Source organism: Felis catus, chromosome B3, assembly GCF_018350175.1.
Source record: "Felis catus isolate Fca126 chromosome B3, F.catus_Fca126_mat1.0, whole genome shotgun sequence".
NCBI lineage: Eukaryota > Metazoa > Chordata > Mammalia > Carnivora > Felidae > Felis > Felis catus.
This window is the reverse complement of record NC_058373.1, coordinates 17,883,853-17,910,976: the sequence shown is the minus strand read 5'-3', so window position 1 is coordinate 17,910,976 and position 27,124 is coordinate 17,883,853. Positions and strand designations below refer to the sequence as shown.

The following is a 27,124-nucleotide window of genomic DNA, read 5'->3' as shown; positions in this document are numbered from 1 at the left end:
GAACAGGTCTCTAAAGAAATTAAAATATTTTGTAGTGGGGGAGCATGGGTGGCTCAGTAGATTAAACGTGTGACTCTTGATTTTGGCTCAGGTTATGGCTTGTGGGTTTGAGACCCATGTCAGAATTCTCTCTCCCTCTCTCTGCCCCTCCTCTGCTTGCTCACATGTGCTGTCTCTCAAAATAAATAAACCTAAAAAAATATTTTGAACTGAGTGAAAATGAAATACAACTTATCAAAAAGTTGTGGGAAGCAGCAGAAGCAGTATTAAAGGGAAGCTCACAGCACACTAAACACATATATTAGAAAAGAAAGCTCTAAAATCAATAACCTGAGCTTCCATCAGGAAGTCATAGAATGAAGAACAATTTATTGAGGAAGATATAAAGAAATGGAAAAACATTCTGTGCTCATGGATTGGAAGAATAAATATTGTTAAAACGTCAATACTACCCAAAGCTATCTACGCATTCAATGCAATCCCAATCAAAATTGCACCAGCATTCTTCTCGAGGCTAGAACAAGCAATCCTAAAATTTGTATGGAACCACAAAAGACCCTGAATAGCCAAAGTAATATTGAAGAAGAAGAAGACCAAGTGGGAGGCATCACAATCCCAGACTTTAGCCTCTACTACAAAGCTGCAGTCATCAAGACAGCATGGTATTGGCATAAAAACAGACACATAGACCAATGGAATAGAATAGAGGCTCCAGAATTGGACCCACAAAAGTATGGCCAACTAATCTTTGACAAAGCAGGAAAGAGTATCCAATGGAAAAAAGACAGTCTTTTTAACAAATGGTTCAGGGAGAACTGGACAGCAACATGCAGAAGAATGAAACTAGACCTCTTTCTTACACCATTCACAAAAATAAACTCAAAATGGAAAAAGGACCTGAATGCGAGACAGGAAACCATCAAAACCCTAGAGGAGAAAGCAGGAAAAAACCTCTCTGACCTCAGCCGCAGCAATTTCTTACTTGACACATCTCCAAAGGCAAGGGAATTAAAAGCAAAAATGAACTATTGGGACCTCATGAAGATAAAAAGCTTCTGCACTGCAAAGGAAACAATCAACAAAACTAAAAGGCAACCGAAGGAATGGGAAAAGATATTTGCAAATGATATATCGGACAAAGGGCTAGTATCCAAATTCTATAAAGAACTCACCAAACTCCACACCCGAAAAACAAATAATCCAGTGAAGAAATGGGCAGAAAACATGAATAGACACTTGTCTAAAGAAGACATCCAGATGGCCAACAGGCACATGAAAAGATGCTCAACGTCACTCCTCATCAGGGAAATACAAATCAAAACCACGCTGAGATATCACCTCATGCCAGTCAGAGTGGCTAAAATGAACAAATCAGGAGACTATAGATGCTGGTGAGGATGTGGAGAAACGGGAACCCTCTTGCACTGTTGGTGGGAATGCAAACTGGTGCAGCCGCTCTGGAAAACAGTGTGGAGGTTCCTCAAAAAATTAAAAATAGAACTACCCTATGACCCAGCAATAGCACTGCTAGGAATTTACCCAAGGGATACAGGAGTGCTGATGCGTAGGGGCACTTGTACCCCAATGTTTACAGCAGCACTTTCAACAATAGCCAAATTATGGAAAGAGCCTAAATGTCCATCAACTGATGAATGAAGAAATTGTGGTTTATGTACACAATCGAATATTACGTGGCAATGAGAAACAATGAAATGTGGCCTTTTGTAGCAATGTGGATGGAACTGGAGAGTGTTATGCTAAGTGAAATAAGTCATACAGAGAAAGACAGATACCATATGTTTTCACTCATATGTGGATCCTGAGAAACTTAACAGAAAACCATGGGGGAGGGGAAGGGAAAAAAAAAAAGGTTAGAGAGGGAGGGAGCCAAACCATAAGAGACTCTTAAAAACTGAGAATAAACTGAGGGTTGATGGGGGGTGGGAGGGAGAGGAGGGTGGGTGATGGGCATTGAGGAGGGCACCTGTTGGGATGAGCACTGGGTTGTATAGAAACCAATTTGACAATAAATTTCATATTAAAAAAATAAAATAAAAATCCTAAAAAAAGAACAATTTATGAAGAACAATCTAAAGTAAGTAAAAATCACAGAGCATGTTCTCTATCCAAATGGAATCAAATTAGAAATCCATAACGGAAAGACAACAGGAAGATTTCCAAATGTGGATATAAAAGAACACAGTTCTTTGACCTTCCTTGACCTATGGGTCAAATGACTACTTTCCCATGGATTAAAGAGGCAATCTCAAATAGAAACTTACATGAACTGAATGAAAATGAAAAGACAACATATCAAAAATTTTGAGGCATGGGAAAGCAGTGCTGAGAGAGAAATGTATGGTACATAATACTTATGTTAAAAAGGAAAGTTCTCAAATCAATGATCTGAGCTTCTACTCCAATCCCATCCCCCAAAGGCAAAGTAAACCCAAAGCAAGCAGAATGAAGCAATAATAAATCAGTGAAATCCACAATTTCACTAAGATTAAGAAGATCAATAAAATTGATACATCTTTAGCAAGACTAACAAAGATAGACAGAAGGCTCTCTTAATATAAGAAATGAAACAGGTGTTATCAGTACAAATCCTGAAGCCATTAAAAAGATGAGAATAAGCTGAGAGTAGATGGATTCCTTGAAAACTACAAACTACCAACACTCAACCAAGATGAAATAGCCAACCTGAAAAGGACTGTAACTATTAAAAATTGACTTCGTAATTAAAAAAAGAAAAGACATCTCCAGGTCCAGACAATTTCACTGGAGAATTCTATCAAACATTTAAAGAAGAGCTAAGAGGAATTTTTACAGTCTCTTGCAGAAAAACAGAAAAGGAAGAACACTTCCCAACTCATTTTATAAGGCCAGTAATTACTCTGACTCTAAAGCCAGAGAGTTTAAAACCAGAAAACTATAGACCATCTCTCTCATGAATACAGATAGAAAAATCTTCAACAAAGTATTAAACTAATACAGAAAAGTATAAAAATAGCTATACACCATTGTCAGGTGGGGGTTATTCTGGGTATGTAAGGTTGGTTTAATATTTGAAAATCAATTTCATCGATCATGTCAGCAGGTGAATGAAAAAAAAATTGTATGATATCAACGGACTCAGAAAAAAGCATTTGAAAAATCTCCACTAATGATAAAAAGCCTCAGCAAACAGGAATAGAGGGGATCTTTCTCAATCTGATAATTAGAATCTACAAAAAACCTACTGCTAACTTCATACTCTATAAGGGATGTGTACTTTCAACACCTTAATCAACACAGTACTTGAAGTTTTAACCACTGCAGTAAGGCAAGAAAAAGAAATAAAAGGCACAGAGAATGGAACGTGGAGAAATAAAACTATTTCTACTTTCAGATGACATGATTGTCTACATAGAAAACACCAAAGCATCTACAAAATGTACTCCTAGACCTTTAAGCAAGTTCAGCAATGCTGCAGGCACATAAGACTGAAATACAAAAATGAATCACATTTCCACATACTAACAATGAACACATGGAAAGTGGAATTTAAAAGTATAATATCATTTATAGTCACATAAAGAAAGTGGGACACTTGCGTATAAATTTAACAAAACATTTAAGGACTTCTATGCTGCAAGTTATTAAATATTGATGAAAGAAATAAAAGACTACTTAAAAAAATGGAAAGACACAGGATTCACACACAGGAAGACTCAACATCGCAAAGATGTTAATTCTCTCCAAGTTGATCTATAGATTGAATGCAGTTCTTTTCAAAATCCAGCACAAGGTTTTTTTTTTTTTTTTTTTTTTTTGAGACAAAGATAAGCTTTTTCTAAAATTTATATGGAAATGCAGAGGCCCTAGAAGAATTAACAGAATTTTGAAAAAGAATAACAAAGTAGAAGTATCACTTTATCTGATATTAAGTGCTAATATATAACTACAGAATCAACATAGTTTGGCATTGACTGAGAGACAGACACAGATCAATGGAAAAGAGAACATCCTTATGACCCTGGGGTAGGTAAAGATTTCTTAGGACTAAAAAGCACTAACTATAAAATTAAAATGGATAAATTTGACTCCATCAAAATCAAAACCTTCTGCTTTGCAAATTACACTCATATGAAAATGAAAGGCAAGCATCACTTTCGAGATTTTCTTAATTCAGGAAACTATATAAATTTTAAGTCATTGGATACTTTGTATTACCTTAACTAAAAAAAAATTAAAGTTGGTTAGAAGCCTACTTCAGATAATTTGCTTCACACACACCAGCATGTATACATGTATATAAATCACAATTGAAATGAAACTCAAACACAAAATGATCTTAAGTATGGTAAGTGGATTTTTGAGGATCAGGTAACTAAACTTAACTCTCCTGACTTAAAAAAAAATAATTATGCTACATGAAAATCATTCATAGAAACAATACATTTCATGCCACTGGATTTTTAAAAATAAAGGCTGTAAGCAAAAAAATCCAACTCCATGAAAATGTGTTTTGTTGTTGTTTTGTTGTTTTTTACTTACTGAAGCATAATGCCCACTGATCATTATTAACTCCTTATGATGCTCAAGGGTGGGGTGGGTAACCTGGAGGTGCCATAGTTGTGCTACAAAAAATCCAACTGTATGGACTTATGACTTGTGGGAGATTCTAACAACATATTGTATCTGCTTGTTGCATTAATGATCTAAGTTGTTACAAGTACACCAAATCTACTGCCTTAAGAATGGATTTGTGCTGGGTTGATCCTTTAAAATTCCTAAGCTGTGGCACCAGGGATGTGACAGTTTTAAGGGAGAAATTCCGAGCTAAGCAATAAACTCTATAGTTAGGAAAAGGAGGTTAGTACATTCTACAAAGAACATCAGACATGACATTTGTTGCTTTAGAATCTCTTATTTATAGGCAAGACAGGAGAAAGAGCATTTCAGCTTAGTTTTAAAATACAGAAATACACTATTCTTAAAAAAAAAATATCACAATGTGGTTGGCACATTCTGGAGCCCCCAAAAAAACATAAGAAATATGGTATCTTCTTTGCAAACGTGTTTCCTGATTAGAAACAAAAAGCAAAAAGCATATCCTTGACTCATACAGAAATTCAAGCCAGAGGAAAAACAATATTTATTAGACAGAGTTGATCAGATGACATCCCAACCTCATACACAAATTAAGGGAGAATTATCTCATATCATATTGTATCTGCTTGTTCCACTTATGTTAGTGGTGACGGTTTCTCATGGGAAGATCCTACGTGCAGACCTAGAGGCTTAAATATGACATACTGGTTTCTCTATTTGATCAGTCCATGCCCTAGGACGTCAGGGGTGAAATATATGTATGTGAAAAGAAGTTATCAGGTGGTGTGGTCAGGGCTGAATCCCCGGTACCTAATACAGAGTTTGGCACATCGCAGAGGTCAACACACAATAACTGAGTGATACGAGTAGGAAGAAACAGTGAAGAACAATTTACTTAATTTGTTGAAGAGTATTTTACCTGCGCAAAGTTTCCTAAGTCACCTTAAGAGGGTGCCGGTCAATGAATAGGCTTTGGCTAAAAGAAAAAAAAATCCTAAATACAAGTAAGCAAATAATGTCAGTATTACTGATGTTAACTGGTTTCACAGAAGAAAGTAATAGCCATAACAAGCAAGGATAAGGTAATGAGAAACATTTCGTAACTGATTTAACCATATAAGAATTAGGAGAGATCATTTAGAGATAAACTACAGTGAGTGAAATTACAGTGAGTGGAGAAGAGAGTATTAAGTTGTCCTGAAAGATGAGGGAAGCCATAAGACAATGAGTTCTGCACGCCTCTCACAGGCCTCTATCCCAAGGCACATCCGTCACCAGGACATCTGGCCCTCTCACGTAATCGCTCTGGCCTAAAAGACCAAGGAGAATTCCTGAAGAAAACCAAACTCTTCATCAGAGCTTGAAAGCAGCTGACTGAAGCCAGGGTGTCACTACCTCCCACAGTGCTCTACTTGCGGGGAATGCTCACTGCACATCTGCTAACTGGACACACTAATAAATGAGTGGATGAGTTACTCTGAGCTATTTGGAACTAACTCCAATAGCATTTTTAACAAGAAGAGAAAAAAAAAAAAATTCCTAAAACTCACCTGGAGCCAACAGAAGATCCCACAGAGCCAAGCAAATCTTGAGAAAGAGCAAAGCTAGAGGCATCCCATTTCCTGACTGCAAAATATTTTACAAAGCTACAGTAATCAGAACAGTATGGTACTGGCATAAAGACAGATACACAGACAAATGGAACAGAACACAGAGCCTAGAAACAGACCCACACAAAACTGTTAACTGATCTTCCACAAGGAAGCCAAGAATATACAATGGGAAAAAGAGTCTCTTCAAAAAATGGTGCTGGGAAATTGGATATCCACATGCAAAAGGAATGAAACTGAGAGTAGAAACCTTATCTTACACCATACATAAAAAGATCAACTCAAAATAGATTAAAGACTTATGTGTAAGACCTGAGACTATAAAACTAGAAGAAAACATTGGGAGAAAGCTTCTTAATTAACATTGGTCTTGACAATGAATTCTTTTTGTTTTTTTTTTTTTTAAAGTTCATTCATTTATTTTTGAGAGACACAGAGACAGCATGAATGGGGAAGGGGCAGAGTGGGAGGGAGAGAGAAAATCCCAAGCAGGCTCTGTGCTGTCAGCACAGAGCCCAATGTGAGGCTCAAACTCACAAAATCACGAGATCATGACCTGAGCTGAAACCAAGAGTTGGCTAAACGGACTGAGCCACCCAGGCACCCCTACCATGAATTCCTGAACATGACACGAGTAGGACAGCAACAAAAGCAAAAACAGGTGAGGAGGACGACTTCAGACTAAAAAGCTTCCGCAAAGCAGAAGGAAACAAAAGGAAAAAGCAACTTATAAAATGGGAAAAAAATATTTGAGAATCCCACTACGTGATGATGGGTTAATATCCAAAATATATAAGGAATTCCTATAACTCAACAGCAATAAACAAATAATCTGATTTAGAAATGGGCAAAGGACTTACACAGACATCTCTCCAAAGACATACAAGTGGCCAACAGGCCCATGAAAAGGTTCTCAACATTATTAATCATCAAGGAAATACACATCAAACCACAGTGAGGCATCACCTCATACCTATTAGGATTGCTATTGTAAAAACAACAAATGAAACAACCAAACAAAAAATAATGTGTTGGCAAAGATACAGAGAAATGGGAATCCTTGTATACTTTTGGTGGGAATGTAAAATGCTGCAGCTGTTATGGAAAATAGTATGGCAGCTCCTCAAAAAAATTAAAATATAACTGTCATATGATCCAGAAATCCCACTCTGAGTATGTAACCAAAAGAAATCAGAGTCTCAAGGAAATACCTGCACTCCATGTTCATGACGGCATTATTCACAATATCCTAGATATGAAAACAACCTTAATGTCCGCTGATGGGTGAACAGATAAAGACAATCTGGTAGAAATATGGGATGAATATTTTTTTAAATAATTTATTTTTAATATTTTATTTATTTATTTTGAGAGAGAGCATTTGCAAGCGGGGAAAGGCAGAGAGAGAGAGGGAGAGAGAGAATCACAAGCAGGTTCTGCGCTGTCAGTGCAGACGTGGGGCTTGATCCCATGAACCATGAGATCAAGAGTCGGATGCTCAACTGACTGTGCCACCCAGGCGTCCCATAAGGATGAAATATCACTTAGACTAAAAAAAAGAAGGATGTCCTGGCATATGCAATGACACAAACAAACCTGGAAGACATTATGCTAAGTGAAATAAGCCAGCCCCAGGAGGACAGGATTTCACTTACATGAGGTATCTAAAAAAGTAAACTCATAGAAGCAGAGAGTAGAATGGTGGTTGCCAGAAGCTGGAGAAGGGGAGGAAGAAATGGGAGTTGTTGTCAGCTTCAGTTATGCAAACTGAACAAGTTCTAGAGAGCTGCTGCTGAATGTGGTGCCTGTAGTTAATACTATTGTACTATGCACTTGAAAATTTGTTAAGAAGGTAGAGCTCATGTTTAAATGTTCTTAATACAATTTTTAAAAAAAAGGATATAAAGAGCACCAATAATCTGATTCAATGGATCCTTGGTTGAGAAGTCAATTTAGAGAGGGGTGCCCAGGTGACTCAGTCAGTTAAGCATCTGACTCTTGATTTTGGCTCAGGTCATGATGTCACAGTTTGTGGGATCGAACCCTGCCTTGGGCTCTGTGCTGACAACGCAGAACCTTCTTGGGATTCTCTCTTTCTTCCTTTCTCTCTGTTTCTCCCCTGCTTGTGTGAACATGTTCTCTCTGTCCCTCTCTCACAAAAATAAATAAACTTAAAAAAAAGTCAATTTAGAGAGATTCTACTTTAACCTATTACCAATGGTCATTTCTGGTTGAAGTTCTTCTGTTTGAGATAGTTTCCTTTTGCAGAATTGTATTTTCTTTAAAAAAATTTTTTTTAACGTTTATGTATTTTTGAAACAGACAGAGCATGAACGGGGGAGGGGCAGAGAGAGAGGGAGACACAGAATTCGAAACAGGCTCCAGGCTCGAGCTGTCAGCACAGAGCCCGACGCAGGGCTCAAACTCACGGACCACGAGATCATGACCTGAGCCGAAGTTGGACGCTTAACCGACTGAGCCACCCAAGTGCCCCCAGAATTGTGTTTTCTAATTTTGCTTCTATGATCATGTATGAATTGAATAGACATACTTTGTCCCCCATCAAAATACAAATAAATAACTGGTCTAACAATTTTTTTTAAATTTCTTTTATGTTTTTATTTTTGAGAGAGGACACACACACACAGTGAGAGCGGGGAGGGGCAGTGAAAGAGGGAGACACAGAATTCAGAGAAGGCTCCAGGCTCCAGGCTCCAAGCTGCCAGCACAGAGCCCGATGCGGGGCTCAAACTCACAGACTGTAAGATCATGACCTGAGTTGAAGTCATATGCCCAACCAACTGAGCCACCCAGGCGCCCCGGTCTACTAATGTTTTAATAATTAAACATATTTTTATATGGTTTTTATATGGTTTATAACTGGAGAGGAGTCCTGCCCCGGGAAGAATTATACCCAAGTTTTACCTTTACCTGATTTAGATATTTAAAAGGAGATTTTGAACTGGGGTGTCTGAACAATCAAGTAAGTGTCCAACTTCGGCTCAGGTCACGATCTCACAGTTTGTGGAATCGAGCCACTGACAGCTTGGAGCCTGCTTGGAATTCTCTATCTCCCTCTCTCTGCCCTTCCCCCACTTCTCTCTCTCTCTCTCTCTCTCTCTCTCTCTCTCAAAAATAAATAAAACATTTTAAAAAAAGATGAGATTTTTTTAACTTACAAGTTGATGTTGGAATGGGTTAGGACTTGGGGGGTGTTGGGATAGGGTGAATTTATTTTGCATGTGAGAAGAACATGAATTTTTGGAACGGATTGTTATGGGTTGAAGTATGTCCTCCCAAATTCATGTGATGAAGCCCTGACCTCTAATGTGATGGGTATTTGCAGTTAGGCCCTTCTGGAGATAGTAGGTTTAGATGAGGTCATGAGGATGGGGCACTCATAACGGGATTAGCACCCTTATAAAAAGAAGAGACACCAGAGAGCCTGTGTGCATGTGCTCACAAGCTCTCTGCCATGTGAGGCAGCAAAAAAGTGGCCATCTGCAAACCAAGAAAAAAACTCTCCCCTACAACCTGACCATGTGCACCCTGATTTCAGACTTCCAGCCTAAGAACCGTGAGGAAATAAATTTCTGTTGTTCAAGTCAGTGAGTTATGGTATTTTGTTATGGCGGCCTGAGCAGAGTAATGCAGTGACATTATTTGGAAACAGGATCACTTCAGGTATAATTAGTTAAGGGAGGATTAAAGCCCACCAGAGTGGGCCCTAATGCAATATCACTGGGGTCCTTACTAAAAGGGGAAGTTTAGACACACAGCGAGACAGACATAGAGAGAAGATGATGTAAAGACACAGGGAGAAGACAGGCTTCTATCTCCAAGCCAAGGAGAGATGCCTGGAACAGACCCTTCCCTCACAGCCGTCACAAGGAACTACCCTGCCAACATGCCGATTTCAGACTTCCAGCCTTCAGAGCTGTGAGACAATGGATATCCTATTATTTAAGTCACCCAGTTTTGTGGCATTTTAAATGTTGTGGCATTCCTAGCAAATTAATATATAGCCCTGAAAAACCTTGGGTGACCTGATTTCCTATTGGAAAATACAGAACTTGTATAAATCACGCATGCATGGGGAAAAGCCAGACACGTTGTTATAATAATAAATAACCCTCTATGCTGATGTTCTCCATTTTAATAAGTGAACAGTAAGTTTTAGGAAAGAAAATGTGCTATAAGGATTCAAAATCATGAATATGCTAGCCATTCTTCTGTTTTATTGATATTTGAAGGTTTGGGAATCTATTGTTTATTAAAAATACTATAATTTCTTTTTGCTTCACTCTGTATTAAATTTAGGTTGAAACTAACACTTGTATGAGCTTGGTATTTTAGAAGAATATCCAATATGTTCTTTTAAAATGATGCCAGATGTCCACAATGATTTAGGTATTGGCTGATACAATGTATTATTTACAACAAGCAAAGCCAACTGAACTGAATATATTATAAAACTTAAAAATAATATTATCAAGACCTTGTAGAGTTAGTTTATGATATTAAAAATATTGATTTTATTTTCAGCAGTAAGCTACTGAGATTCAAGTAGTTGGTTTTCAGTTACAAAAGAAAGTACTTTAAAGACTATGATAGAAACTGAAGTCAATGCTTTTAATACAATCTCCATAGCAACATGGGAAGGAGCAAAGTCTGGTGGACCAAATGAAAGCCACAAACTCTCAATTTCAACCCTAGCATTAACTTACCACAGAAAGCCATGTTTATGTCTTGGCATTTCATCTTTGCTATAAACACAGGCACTTCTGGCTTTGCTCAACAAACGGGCACTGCTTAAGTCCTATGTACTGGATATATTCATTTTATGAAACTAATACTATTATATTTTATGTCCCGAAACAATATAACATTATTCACACTGACATTCTAGGTTGTAGCAGAGAAATAAGTAACAGTCAATAAAACATTCAAATGCTGAATAAATGCCCCAAATCTCATATAAAGATAACACATACAAAAAATGTCTCCTTTTGAAGGATCTAATTTACTTTCACAAGTTAATTGCCATGATAAAAAGAAAGTTTATCTTTTTGAAAAAGGTATTCAGAATTTTATCAGCTACTGACAGGGTATCCTGACCATACAGAATTGTTTTCATTTTCATATTTTCAATAAGAAAATGTCTTCTATAAAAAATAACAACAAAACACTGTACTATGCATAAGGGTTTTACGATAGTTTAATGAATTCGTTAAGATTATCCTATGATGATATCTTACTAACATGAAAAGCATTTGCTAGAAACACGCACATACGAGAAATTTTTAAAAGTCTCTGCGCTAAAAAAAATAGATTAAAATAGTTACCATTTACTTAGTATTTATTACATGCCTGGGCTCTTTCCATGAATGATCTCATTTATCCTCACAATGACCTTATTAAATAGATATTAATATTATGCTCATCTTATTAATGAAAAGTTGAAGCTTAGAGATTTTATGTCCTCTGCTCAAGGTCTCCGGGCGGAGGAGCTGGAGTCAGGGCCCGGGCACCTGCCCCTATGCAACTATGGCTCTCCTCCACTGTGTCTATTTCATTTGTTAATTTTATTCGTGTAGGAAGTAATACACGCAGACTCTGACTCAGTCCTTTTAACTCCAATCTAAACGGAATCCCACTAAATTTGGTGATGTGATCACTTCGGATTGGAAGTAGCAAATTTAGAAAGGTTTGGAGGAAGGCTTCTTGTGGGCAGGCACAACGAAGCAAAAAACGTTAAAAATACAGAAAGTGGAAACAGGAACCGGAAGTGTAACAAAACAGGATTATTCGGGGTAAGAGAAAGAGAAGTGCAGTTGTGCGAGGGAGTGGGTACGCCGCTGGTAAAGGTAACTACCACTGGTTGAAGAGCCTTTACCTTCATCATCTGCTCATCCTCATGACAGCCCCACCCAGCACGATGTTCTCTCCCCAGTCTGAGGCTCAGAGAGTTTCAGCACCCCGCCCAGGCTTGCTCTCTTTCTACAGAAATGCTTACAAAGTAAATGCTTCTTGGCACTCAATAGGGGGTAACAAGTTCTCTGAAAAACTTACTAACCCAAAATACCACTGGATGGATAAATGAGGCGTTCTAGTACTTTCTCTTTTTTTTTAACTTTGAAAAACGTGAATTTAGAAAATCCTAAATTTAGAATATCTATATGCTAAGGTTGTGTTAATGGGGGATTTTTCATTTGATGTCCTAATTTTAATTGTCTGGTTTTCTTTTTTTAAACCACCAGTTTAGGGGTTTTTGCTTGGTGAACATTCTTAGCAAATTCAAGGCACTGCGCCAATAAATAGAGAGTGGCAAGAGAATGGCATTTGGAAGTGTTAGAAATTCAAAACAGAAACACATACACACACACACACACACGCACACACACAATGTTCAGCCATGTACTTTCAGTTAGCAACGCCAATTAAATAGAAGGGCTGGGCTGGTCCCATTATATAACAAATATTTTGTTCTGACATTCCTTATTGCCTAAAGACTATTGTGAATAGCGGAATAGCAGGAAAAGGCTCCTGGCAAAGAATGAGCTACTCTAAAGAACATATGCAATAAAACTCTTCTGTACACGGCCAAAAAAGTAATAGAGGGAAGTCCAGTTTTCTTGTGATGCTGAGAATGTGCTTTTGTTTCCTTCAGCTGTATCTCAGGAAGCACTCTGGGCACCTTGAGAGCTGCTGACTTAACAATACTTCCCTGCATGGCCTCCACCCCTCTCCCAGGTGTAAGCCCTGGTGCCCACTTAGGCATGATTACCCCTGGTGCAGGCCTGCCATCGGCGTCTCTCTCAAGGGGAAGAGCTTGGGGTAGACAATTGTAAACATGGGCTCACTACACCGGTGACAGTGTCCCAGGGGGCAGTGCAGCAGCTCCAGGAGACTTCTGGGTAACGAGATCGGAGACAGAAAGTTCAAATCTGGAACACAAGAGAAAATCAGGCATGAATAGAAAAAAATCAGATTTCCTTACACGGGGCTTGAAATACGTTTCTTTGTTACTCAGTCCACTCGGTTAGTTAAAAAGTATTGCGTGTTGAAAATAACTGTTATCTGATAGGCACTGCATTATTTGGAAATGAAAGATTTTTTTAACTTTTTTTGATACTAAGAGGAAGCCTAAATTTGCTCTTTTAAGAGCAAACAAAAGCTGGCCTGAGGCAGAGGCAAGGAAAGAATAACACCAAATATTCTTTAAGAACAAAGATAAAAAAAAAAAAAAGGCATTAATTTACCCAGAGAGGGTTTACAAAACGTTCTGTGAGAGAACAAGAAGAAAAAAGGGCTGGCACCAAAGACTAACACTGACTTCCATTAAGTTCTTCCCAAAATCGACTGGGCATTTAGCACTCCTCAAGCTAAATTGTATTTACTGAAAGGAATGAAAGCGGGAAGCAAATCAAAGAAAGAAAAATAATGAAACCAAGCTTTTCCCTGTTTCATTAATAAAGCTGTCATTAATAAAGAGGGGGCCTCCTTCTCGGCTGAGCCTGAGCGATACAAAAGCAACGTTGAAAGCAAAACATCCCAGTGGCCCAGACAATCTTGAGCACAAGTGCACACTGATTCCCACCGATGGCAAACATCCAGAAGAAAGAGAAGTGGTCACAATGAGGCAAAACCTAAAAATTACAGATTCGTCTTTGGGAAGGAAATACAAATGATCTTATCATCCTTTAGATCTATCTGGACTTACCAATAACCATTTATAAAAATGGAACTTACCCACAGGTGAATAATTATCAGTTTTCTGTCTAGTATTAAAAACCAACTTGGGGCGCCTGGGTGGCGTAGTCGGTTAAGCGTCCGACTTCAGCCAGGTCACGATCTCGCGGTCCGTGAGTTCGAGCCCCACGTCAGGCTCTGGGCTGACAGCTCAGAGCCTGGAGCCTGTTTCCGATTCTGTGTCTCCCTCTCTCTCTGCCCCTCCCCCGTTCATGCTCTGTCTCTCTCTGTCCCAAAAATAAATAAACGTTGAAAAAAAACCAACTCAACTTTGTATTAGACATTTCTAGAAGGCTGACTGATGTTAGATGCTTTCGTATGGATTTTTTTTTTTTGAAGCAAAGACAAAACATTTAGCAGTTTAAAAAACTTGAAATGTAGCTTATTTAACATGACCTACAGCTTTTTCAAAGCATCTCCGAGACCCACATCACAACACCTCTGAAATCTATCTACCGCCAAATCCTTTCCAAACCAAGAGTTAACATGCTGTGGTGGTAGTGCCGAAGGTTCCTGATACTTCCTCCCCTTCAGGTGTATAATTTCTCAGATGTAAGCAGACTGCATGGCAAAAACCCACTCTGCTGGAAGGTACCCAACTTTGCGTTGAGGGTAAGACCTTTCATTTTTTTTTTTTTCCCCACAAAAGAAAAGTGTCTTTGCCAGGCTTTTCACTTCCACCAGATACATGTTCCCAAATACCAATTTCCTTCATTTAAACCACATGGTTTACATTAAATTTTCTTTAATCTTTATTTATTTTTGAGAGAGAGAGAGAGAGAGAGACAGAGTGTGAGCTGGGGAAGGGGCAGAGAGAAAGGGAGACGCAGAATCTGAAGCAGGCCCCAGGCTCCGAGCTGTTAGCACAGAGCCCGACACAGGGCTCGAACTCACAAACCGTGAGATCATGACCTGAGCCGAAGTCGGCCGCTTAACCAACTGAGCCACCCAGGTGCCCCTAAACCTCATAGTTTAACTTTTAACCTCTGTCCTTTATGACTGAAGACCATATTTTAGCAAATGCTCCTGTGTCAGTAGGGGGTACTGAAGGGATCACCATTGATAAAATTACAACTTTTTTTAAATTAAAAAAAAGTCCCATTGCACAACAATGTGAATGTATCTCATGTCACTGTACTGGGCATTTAAAACTGGTTAAAACAGTAAATTTGGATCCACCCATAAAAAAAAAAAATGGACACCAAAGTACTCTGGCAGCATAAAACATAATTTCCAAGTTCACTGAGTAAGAGGCAGAAAAAGAGAAAAGCCCCGTGTACCTTTAAGGAAAGTATGGTATGTGTGATGTAGACTCCTCATGGCCAGCTCTTGCAGAGGCAGGACGCGATCATTCTCTGTCCCTATGGCCTTCACCTCAGCAGGGAGGAAGACGGTTAGTTGCCCCGATGAAAAGGAAAGCAGCTTCACCTCAGAAACTTGAATGGGAGCACCACAGCTGCAGAAAGACACATTCACAGTAGTATTAGCAAAAAAGGAAAAGAATATATATGCCAATAAAAATGTGTTAATCAAAATATACATTTAAAATCTTAAGACGCTGCTGAATTGCCAGAATTCTTTTCAAAGTGAACAGATGCTATCCTGGGTTCCTTAATAAAGCCTGGCACAGAAATGTAAACTCATCAGTTGGAACTCAGCTATAGCACTGCTGAGGGCCAGTTGCTTCCAGCAAGGACAAACTTTGAAGGAACTTCCCTTCCCAAGACCGCCACAATTTTCTCTGGAAGCTCCATTTATCCTCATTTGATTACCCTTTCCAAGTGCATGTTCATTGAAATTTTCAAAATTAAAAGGAAAAAAGAGTACTCTGTTGAGTTATCGTATTTTGGTTTCACAGCATTTTTGTGTGGGAGAAGAAACCCTACAAAGCAAATTGATTTCTGATGGATCCTTCCATAAACTTGTGGGGAAAATATTCACAGCGAAGCCTTGTGAATACACGAAGTTATGCCTTATCCCCTGTAGCCACCAGAAGGCAGAAGTGGCTTTGTTCCTGTGGTTGCCAGGTTGCCAAATCTAAGGAGTCTGACCTTATCTGACCTCCAGGTTACCTAAGTCTCAAGACTTTTCATTGTCAAGACTAATGACAAACAGGTACCAACAAATCTTGGCTCTCCAGATACAACAGGAGATAGTATCTCTGTCCTCAACTAGAAACAGGCAATGGGAAGGCACAGGCATGGGCTGCAAAAGCCCGTGGCTCATATGTTTGAAGTTCCGGCACTTGCTCATTCCTCCCACCAGAAAACGTCTCCAGAGCATCGGTTCTACACCAAAGTTACTCAAAACAACAAAAACCAAACCAACCAAACCAAACCAAGATGACTCCTTCCCTTGGAAAATGTAAAAATTACAGTATAATTGTTTTAATGTTTGTTCAGAGAAGACAGAATGACCACCTGTTCAGGGAATTAGGGAAGATTTTACAGAGGAGACAATATGGGACTCAACTGATTTCACTCAACCAATTTCTCCACCCGGCTCAAGGAAAGAACCTCAGAAGGCCACTCTGGGAACCCCTGACTGGGAAAAACCCATATCCTAAATGGAACCGGTATTTCAAATTCGAACATTATTGTTTGGTTTTGCCTATTTGAACAGACACCTTCTGTGTCTGGCTCCATTTGTCAACATTCTATTTCTGGGATTCATCCGTGTTGTCGCATGAACTATAGCTTATTCATTTTCACTGCTGTGTAGTAATGATAAACATTTGGACTGTTTCCAATGATGGGCTATTATGAACATTTTTGTGGATATTTGATACATATGAGTATGAAATCCAGTTAGGTACACATGTAAGATCAGAAGTGGGCCTTACTATCATGAGCAGAGACAGACAGTGAAAAGGTAAATCTATAATAAAACAGAGTGAGAGGGGAGTGAGAGCTGTATTAATCAAAATAAGTCTTTCTGAGGAGGTGACACTTGAGCACAGACCTGACTGAAGAGAACAGTTTAATCAGGGAAGAGGAAATCAGTCACAGGATGGCAGGCACCTTAAATTGAGGACAAGGAACGAAGAGTTCAGGGAGTCCAAAGCAGCTAGAGTTTGCAGGACAGAGAACCTCAGAGGAGAGAGATGCACAAAGAGGGAGTTCTGGAGATCTGCAGAAGGCCCCCATAAGTATTCAGATGAGTACTGATCAGCCCAGGCATGTGAGGAAACTATCCGAGGCTGGAGAGAAAGAACCAGCTGAAGATATTAAAGGTAACAGTGCCCACCGCTCATACAGGGATGAAAACAGTGTTTGTTCTTATCAGACTTGAACCTCATAATTCATGATGCATTAGGTAGAGTGCATGTAAGGGTCTTATCTCAGTAGTGCAGAATAACTAACACTAGACGGAACATTATTCCATTCCCATCTAACAAATCCTAAAAGCCATATCTGAAAAGATAAAACTGTTTCCAATTAACTTAGTTGTGTCATATACCAAGAATAGTTGTATGAATACAAAAATACCCAGCACTCAATGTGGTAAAATTCACACTGTCCGGCATCCAGTAAAATATTACCAGGCTTTCCAGTAAGTGAGAAAACATGACCTATAATGAGAAAAATCATGTAAGTGAAATCAACCAAGAACTGACAGATGTTAGAACTGGCAGCAAAGGTTATTATAATAACAATTATAATTACTGCCTGGAATAACATGTTACACACAGAGCTCTCACCCAAGAAACTGGAAATAAAAGAGCAAATTAAACCTTAACAGAAAAAAGAAATAATAAAGAGCATCAAGAAAATCAATGACATAGAGAATGGGATGATAATAAAGAAAAATCAATTAAAGGCTAGAACTTAGAAAAGATTAATAAAATTGAAAAATTTCTAACTAGACTAACCAGAGAGAAGACACAGATTACCAATATCAGGAATGAGAAAGGAGACACTGCCCAACTTCTACAGATAATAAAAAGGCAATAAGCAACTTTATGCTAATACAAAGTCCTTGAAGGATAAAAATTAGAAAGCTCACTCAAGAAATAGGTAAGTTGAACAGCCCTATATTTAAAGAAGTTGAATTTTAGTTAAAAGGTTGGAATACTTCTCAACTCATTCTATGAAGCCAGCATTATCCTGATACAAAAACCAGACAAACACATTTCAAGAGAAAAAAACAAAACAAAACAAAACAAAACAAAACAAAACAAAACAAAACCCAGCATCACTCTTGAACATAGTTGGAAAAAGTCTAGGTAAGATTTTAGCAAAGTGAATTCAACAATGTATCAAGCTACTATGACCAAATGAGGTTTATCTTACTAACTGAGATTGCACTAATATGAGAAAATCAATGTAAATCACTATACTAAAACTTAAAAGAAAAATAACCATAAAGTCATTTCAATAGATACAGAAAAACTGTCTAACAAAATTCAACACCCATTCCAGGGAGAAAAGAAAAAAAAAAACCCTCTTAGCAAATTAGGAATAGAAGGGAGTTTATTCATCTGATAAAAGTTATCTATGACAAAACAACAGTTAATATTATACTTGGTGAAAGACTGTTTTCCCAATAAGTTCAGCAAGACAAACATATTTGTTCTCTACTTCTATTTAACATTGTACAGAGCTTACAGCCAGTGTAATAAAGCAAGAAAAAGAAATAAAGGGCAACTAGATTCTTTTTAAGGAAGAAGTAAAACTGCCTTTCCTCCCCAAAGACATTACTGTGTATGTAGAAAGTCCAAAAGAACCTACACACACCAAAACAACAACAACAACAACAACAACAACAACAACAACAACAACAACAACAAAACCACCAAAAAACAAAACAACAATAACAACAAAACTACTGGAACTATGAAGTGAGCTTAGCAAGTTTGGAGGATACAAGATCAATATACAAAATTATTTGTACTCTATATGGTAGCAATAATCACTGGAAATGAAAAAGATTAAATATCATATATGATAGAATGAAAAATATGAAATATTTAGGGATAAATTTGACAAAAGATATCCATGACCTGTATACTGAAAAGTACAAAATACTGCTGAGAAATGAAGATATTTATTGTGATCATAGTTTTAAAGGCTCAAAACTGCTAAGATATTAATTCTCCTCAAATTGATCTATAATTTAATACAATCAAAATCACAGCAGGTTTTCTTTTTAAATATATGTTGAAATTCTGGTTCTAAAATTTATGTAGAAATGCTGAACAATTAGAATAATCTAACAATTTGGAAGATAAATTTGGAGGACTAACACTACCTAATTTTAAGACTTACAGTAAAATTATGGTAATCAAGACAATATGGTGTTGTTGTCAAACAGACTAATAGATCAATGGAGCAAGGAGAGTTTCTAAAAATAGACCCACACATAATAAGGACAACTAATTTTCAACAAAGGTACAGTGGAGAAAGGAAAGTACTTTTAACAGATGGTGTGGGAATAACTGTATATCCACATGCAAAAAAAAAAAAAAAAAAAAAAAAGGAACTTTAGCCATACTTGTACCATATACAAAAATTAATTCAAAATGAATCACAGACCAAAATATAAACATAAACCTTAAAAATTCCAAGAGACAATCCAGGAGAAAACCGTTGTGATCTGGGTTACACCAAAAGCAAGATCCACAAAGGGACACATTGATACAATGGACTACATCAAAATAAAAAATGTCTGCTCTTTAAAAGGCCTCGTTAAGACAATGAAGAGACAAGCCATGGACTGGGAGAAAATATTTGCAAAGTATACAGAAGATAAAAGATTTGTATCCAGAATCTATAAAGAACTTTCAAAACTCAATGAGAACACAAATATCCAAAAAAACAATGGGGAAAAGATGTACATAGACACTATGTCAAAGCAGATATAAGGATGGCAAATAACACAAGCAAAGATGTACACTCTTACTCACTGGAAAAATGCAATTTAAAAATATAATGAAATATCACTGCAGAACAATTAGGGTGGATAAATTTAAAAGGCTGACTATTCCCAAAGTGGCAAAAATAGGGAAGAACTGAAAATCTCTTATATTGCAGGTGGGAATGTAAAATGGCACAGTCATTTTTTGAAAGTTTGTCAGTTCCCTAAAAAATTAAGGATATATATGGTCCAGACTCTCCTCTCCTAGATATTTATCCAAGTAAATTTAAGTCTAGGACCATTAAAGGCAGTTAACATATGTCCATAGCAGCTTTATTTGTAATAAAGTCAAACACTAGAACCAACACATATGCGCATTAACAAGTAAACAGAAATAATCTGTGGTATAGCCATAGAATGGAATTCTATATAACAATAAAAAAGAATGAACTACTGATACACACTACATCATGAATAAATCTCCAAAGCCTTATGCTGAGTGAAAGGAGCCAGACCAAAACAGAGTGTACACTATTTAACTCATTCATATAAAACTCTAGAAAATACAAATTAGTGTATAATAACAGAACACAGATCAGTGGTTGTCTGGAGACAGGATGAGGGCAGGAAGGAATGACTATCAAGGGGCATGAGAAAACTTAGGGATGGATATGTTTATGATCTTAATTGTACAGACGGTTTCAGGAGATGTGTGTGTGTGTGTGTGTGTGTGTGTGTGTGTGTGTGATATACACACTAGGAGAAGCAAAGCAAAATAAATACAAAGTATGGATAGGATATTGAAAAACATAAGAACTGAAATTGATCAAAAGGAAACAAAGCATAGAAAGTATAAATAACAACAAAACCTGGTTCTTTCAAATAAAAAATGTACCTGGCATGTATTGATCAAAGGAAAAAGACAGCAGAGAAATTTGCTGGAGAGTGTGGGTTTCAGCTGGATAGTGAAGGCTGCTGAGGTGTTACTGGGCATCCTTTTGCTGGTTGCTGCACAGAAAACAGCACCCTGGAAGCGGGAAGGAAACCCCTGTTCTGACCTTGCACTATCTCTCTAGGGCCCTCTATTGAGAAAGCTTCATATAAATCAACGACAAAGGAAAAAATTCTACAAGCGTCAGTCCCAAGGAAAAGGGTAGATCTGGAACTGAGAAGCAATAAACTGATAAAAGGCACACATACTTGAGTCCTCTCCACAGGGAGATAATGCAATTTGAGGCCTAGCATAATGTCACAGTTCCTTATATACTGCATCTGGCAGGCACTCAAAACTAACTAGGTACAATATAGATAAAACTGTCTAAAATAAAATCAAGAGAAACAGATTTAAAAAAAGAATTTTAAAAAAGATGTAAGGTTATGGAATTATCACATACAAACTTTACAGTAACCATTCTTAATATGTCTAAGGAGCGCCCTAAGATTGAGAATTTCAATGGGAGCTATAACACATGTGGTGTTAGACTATGAAGAAATCTGGGGCACCTGGATGGCTACATTGGTTGAGTGTCCAACTCTTGATTTTGGCTCAGGTCATGATCTCACAGTTTGTGAGATCGAGTCCCATGTGGAGTTCTGTGCCGACAGCATGGAGCCTACTTGGGATTCTCCCTCTCTCTCTCTCTCTCTGCTCCTCCTCTGCTTGCATCCTTTCTCTCTCTCTCACAAAATAAATAAACATGAAAAAAAATCTCTCTCTCAAAATAAATAAATAAACATGACAAAAAAAAAAAAAGAAATCTGAGAGAACAGTATTCCAGATAGAGAAAAAACAGGTGCAAAGAGGCAGGAGTCTGGTGTGCTCAAGAGAAAGGGAGGAGCAAAAATGGCTAAGTGGACGTTAGAAGGGAGAGAGTGATAGGAGAGGAATTCAAAGGTGTAACCTAGAAGACAAGTCATGTACATGTTCACAGGTCACTTCCAAGTCTCTGGCTTTTATGCTAAGTATAAGGAATGCCAAGAGTGATGACTGAGTACAGGCAAAACGGGATCTGTGTTTTGACTTGGCTAGGATCACCAGACACTATGTAGAGAATAGACTAATGGAGGCTGAGACAGAAGTAGGAAGGCTACTGTTATAATCCAGGTGGGAGACGATGGTAATTTAGGTCAAAGTGACAGTAAAGAAGTAGTAAGAAGTGACAAGAGCCTGAATATATTTTTGAATGTACAACCAACAGGCTATGTGATGAGTTGGTTGTGGGATGTGAGAGAAAGCGAAATCAAAGACCCCAAAGCTTTTGGGCAGAGTAACTGGAGGAATGAAGTTTCTATCGACTAAGATGTAGCAGATTGTGGAAGACTGAGTTGAGAGATAAGGGAATTAGGTGTTTGATTATAGATATGTTAACATTTAATTGTACACATCTATGTGGAAATGCCAACTGGATGCGGCTGGATATAAGAGTCAGACCAAGTGGTCCAGGCTGAATGAAGCTTTCTTTATTTGGGAATCATGCATGAATAATATTTAAAGCATAATTGTGATGGCATGAAATAACTGGCAATGCTTCTTATTGGGAGTGCTTTTAGCAGTTAGTGGGGGCACAAGTTCTTAAATGTTTAGAACTTTTGTGTGCATTGCAAGACATTTAGCATCCTAACACATGTCAGTAGGGACCCCAGGCTTAAAGCCGACTCCCTCCCCAACTTACACACATTTCCAAACACCCTGGAGTGGAGCATTACTGTTCCTGATTGAGAATCACTGACCTAGAGAATAGGTACAGATGGAGGAGATTTTGAGTCCTGATCCCCGTATATAGTGAACAGGGGAATACATTTTAGTCTTTAATAAAAATGCACCACGGCCACTCCTGCCTACAGGCCACACCAGGCCTGAAAATTTCCACATCCTGTCACTCCAAATACAAATCTTACTCATCATCCCAAATCCAATTCCTTTATAAACTCTTCTCTGATATCCCCTCTTGCCAATGATCTACCACAATGTTTGAAGTTTCTATTACACATTTTCTAACTGTATTATAGGTGTTGTGCTGCTGTTCATTCGTGTTCAAGGTTTCTCTTCTATCTAGCAGTTTCCATACTGATAGCTAAGCAGTTCCAAATACAGATCCGTTGTTTTGAGTCATCACACATAGATAAAGAAGTCTGAAAGAGAAAAGATAAAAAGGAAATGGGAAAAAGAACACTGAGTCATCCATATGGTGTGAGAAAAATAACTTGGGGGTGCTCACCGGGGTCCATCACAAGTCTCAGGGTCAGGAGATGTGCAGGCAACCTAATAAGCATTAGAAATATCTGTATTTGGTTACCCAGCAGGATGGCCACATTTAGGGAAATGAATATACAGGAAAATGACAGTAATCTGTCAAACAGGATTTTGGAAAAGGTCTTATTTATGGATTAAATTAAATGTATCTTGAGTCGTGTGTGTTGGGGGCGGGGGTGGGTACTATGAGGTGCTACAACATATACCAGTTAATTCTGTTGAAACAACCGACAAGCCACAGACTGGTGGGAATGCAAATCACATATTTGATGAAAGACATGTATTCAGAATATATAAAGAACTCTCAAGAAAGTCAATAATTTAAAACAATCCAATTTTTAAAAAATGACTGAAAGATTGGAACATGCTTTACCAAAGAAGATATATGGATAGAAATAAGCATGTGAAAAGATGTTTAACCTCAGTAGTCATTAGGGAAATACAAATTAAAATGAGGTATCATTACTTATTAGCATGTCTGAAAGGGGAAAAAAAAACGACAAGAACTCTTATAAGTTGCTCACAGAAGTACAAAATGGCACAGCCATTTTGGAAAACAGTTCAGTTTTTTATAAAGTTAAACATACACTTAACCATAGGACCCAACAAATGCATTCTCAGGTATCCTATCTAAGTGAAATGAAAATTTATGTTCACACAAAACCCTATATATGAATGTTTATAAAAGCTTATATTATTCCATTTGCATGACATTCTGGAAAGGGTAAAGTATAGGGACACAAAACAGACCACGGTTTCCAGGGGCTGGAGTGGGCAGCCAGAGGTTCATTTCCAAAGGACACGGGAAGACATTTTTGAGGTGAATGAACTATTCTGTATCCTGATTATAGTTGTGGCTTTATGACTGTATGTATTTGTTAAAATTCACAGGAATGTACACTAAAAGGTGACTGTTACTGTATGCAAATTATACCTTATTAAAACAAACAAAACCCAAACGGTCTTATGCTGGTGAAGCATGGTCCTGGAGCCCTGTGCTCTGTTAGTCATTAGCCTTTTGTTGTGGATTATGAGATCTCAGGGAAGAAGCAGACCTGGCAGCTGGGGAACTCAGGGAACTTCGCCCAATAGCTGTTCACCAACTTGGGTAGAAATACTTCAATACCGTCAATAATTTCACAGCTGGTATGGGTGCACTCATGCAAACCAGCTATACACTCGCCTGTCAAATAATGTCAGAGTTTATATGAAAGTTTCGCAAGATCTGCCTTTGCTATTTACTTTGCCTTTATCCCTCTGGCTTTCAAAAACCTCTGTTCACCCCATGTGATCACATAAGCACCAGAGTCTGTAGCAGCACACCTGTGGGTTGGCAGGAGAATTTTGCGGGTTAGAAAGATATTACCCTGATGAAGCATTCTGTGAAGTTGAGGACATGAATCTAAAGTTTATTTTATAATCATTGCTTCTTTCCTAATACAGACAAAATTAACATGAGAAGACCATATCCAAAATGCTATTACGCAGTATGGCCACTAAGTCTGAAAGCACAGGCAAACGCACAATAAATGATTCTTTTGATGATATACTACATGTAGCGTGATGATTAAATTTTTTGTATTAAGGTGGCTAGGCCATGGTAGCCAGATATTTGGTCCAACACTAGACCAGATGTTTCTGTGAAGGTATTTTTTGGATGAGATGAACATTTAAATCGGTAGACTTGGAATAAAGCTGATCACTCTCCGTGATGTGGGTGGGCCTCATCTAATCAGCTGCAGGCCTTAGGAGAGAAAGACTGAGGTCCCCTTCCAGACCGCCGTCAGACTCAAGCTGTCACATCAACTCCTCCTTGGGTGTCCAGCCAGCCCTGGAGCTTTCTGACTTGCCAGCCCCCACAATCGTATGAGCCAATTCCTCAAAACAAATCAATCTCCCTCTCCCCCTCACCCCCACACACTTCCTATTGGTTCTGTTGCTGTGGAGAACCCTGGCTAATACACAAGGTAAAATAATATGATTTGCTTCCAAACTTTACAGCTACACTGTAGTATGAGAACCCTGGGCAGAACCATAAAACAATGCAAACGCAGAGTAAAAAACAAGCAAGTCATTTGTGAATTATTTACTTCACGCTCTTATTGCCTTAACAGCTGCTGCTTCTTAATACAATTGTGCATGAGCTATACATGGACACTGCCCAAAGAATTTAACAATACAGAGTAACAAATAAAGGTGTAGAAAACTGAAAGCCAGATTTTTCCTAATGCTTTCCTCATCTCCCATAATTAAAAAGACAAGTATCTGAAGGAAACTGCTGAAAAGGCTCACATTAACAAGTAAGTGGATCCTCATTTTATATGGAATCTAATTTCCCTTGGACAATTCTTTTAGCAGAAGTTCCTACTCTTCACCACTGGATATAAAAAGCTAATTAAATTCATTTTATGACACGTCTATTAAATGCCTTCTCTGCTTCATGCTGGAGAAAAGCTGCCGCTATGAAGAATGCAGGCAGGGGTGCCTGGGTGGCTCAGTTGGTTAAGCATCACACTCTTGATTTTGGCTCAGGTCATGATGTCACGGGTTCATGAGTTCGAACCCCGCATCATGCTCTGTGGTGACAGCACAAAAACTGCTTGGGAATTCTCTGCCTCCCCCTCTCTCTACCTCTACCTCACTCGTGCACACATGCACTCTAAGAAAATAAATAAACATAAAACATTTAAAAAAAAAAACAATGCAAGCTATAAGGGATGAGATTACATGAGTTAGGGGACCTTTCTGCTGGGCATGGCCAACCTCCCTTGATCTCATCAGATATGAAATATCCTACACCCCCATTACGTGAAATGATGCAGGAACAAGAAAGGTATTTTCCGTCTCTACTCTCAAGGAGCTAGCAGAGGGGCTTAAACATACAGAGGTGACTCTAGACCAAAGTTGGAGGCAGTGTGCACAGTGCAGAGGTTACGAGTATGGACAATGAAGCAGATGATAACTCTATACCACCTGGCTTTGGGACCTGGGGCAGTTTACTTAATCTCTCTGAGCTCCGGTTTCTTCATTTCTAGAATGGGGCAAACATCGCAAGGGATGCTGGGAAGATGATGTGCAAGACACAGATAAAATCAGCGAGCACACTTCCTTGGCACACAAAAAAGGTAAAGCAATGTTTATAGCTGTTCTTGTTTCCTATTCTTAACAATAAGTGATGCTTTTGGTAGCATACCACAATACACAGTGCAATGGTAAAATTTCTGAATCAAAACGTCAGTCTAGATGTTGCCATGAAGGAATCTATTGTTCCAAATTAATATTAGCACCATGATATTCCAGGGAAAGGGAACAGGGATTCAGCTCTGTGAATGTGCAGGGCGCACAGGGTTAAACACACAGTTCCCTCCGGCCAGAATGTCTGGCCCATGGAAGAGAATGGCAAGTGGGAGAGCAGGCTGGAAAGCTAGTGTTGCACATCTCAATAAGAAGTGATTACGGAGGCACCTGGGTGGCTCAGTCAGCTGAGTGTCCAACTCTTGGTTTGGGTTCAGATCACGATCTCACGATTCATGGGACTGAGCTCCATGGTGGGTTCTGCGCTGACAGCGCAGAGCCTGCTTGGGATTCTTTCTCATCCACTCTCTCTGCCCCTTCTCTGCTTTCTCTCTCGCAAAATAAATAAATACACTTAAAAAAAAAAAAGAGGTGATTATGAAATGAATTGCCAGTAAGGAGGGACGGAAGCCCCATATATGTCTCAGTTTACAACGAAATAATTATTAGCTGGCAATTATAAAGCTTTGGCATTTTTGATTTCCTACTCAGTAGTTTTTATCACTTTAGATGAAATACCAAGGCAGTTACCAAAAAAAAAAAAAAATTATGTATCTGAATCCTTAAGTGAGTTATAAAAATGAGTTAAAATCTGTCACAAATGTTAGTACTTTTGGCTTAACTATACAGATAGTTTACAGCAATTATCACACAATTTTCTTTCAACTCAATGTTTTCGGAGCTGCCGTTCAACATTTAACCCTAAATAAGCTATGTGAATGGTGACATCTTTGTGCCACTAAGATTATGTTCCAGAACATGT

At 38.3% G+C, this 27,124-nt stretch overlaps 1 protein-coding gene across 4 annotated transcripts in view; it reads right to left on the bottom strand.

The window, feature by feature from the left end:
- LRRC28 (leucine rich repeat containing 28) overlaps positions 1-27,124 on the bottom strand; it is a 182,511-nt gene that overhangs the window by 8,197 nt on the left and 147,190 nt on the right. For all 4 annotated transcript variants that reach the window (XM_045058877.1, XM_003986861.6, XM_045058878.1 and 1 more), the window contains 2 exons: positions 15,239-15,414; positions 12,994-13,153 (listed from right to left, as the gene is read on the bottom strand). In XM_045058877.1, the coding sequence (XP_044914812.1) occupies positions 12,994-13,153; positions 15,239-15,414 (336 nt within the window). The remainder of the gene's footprint in view (positions 1-12,993; positions 13,154-15,238; positions 15,415-27,124) is intronic.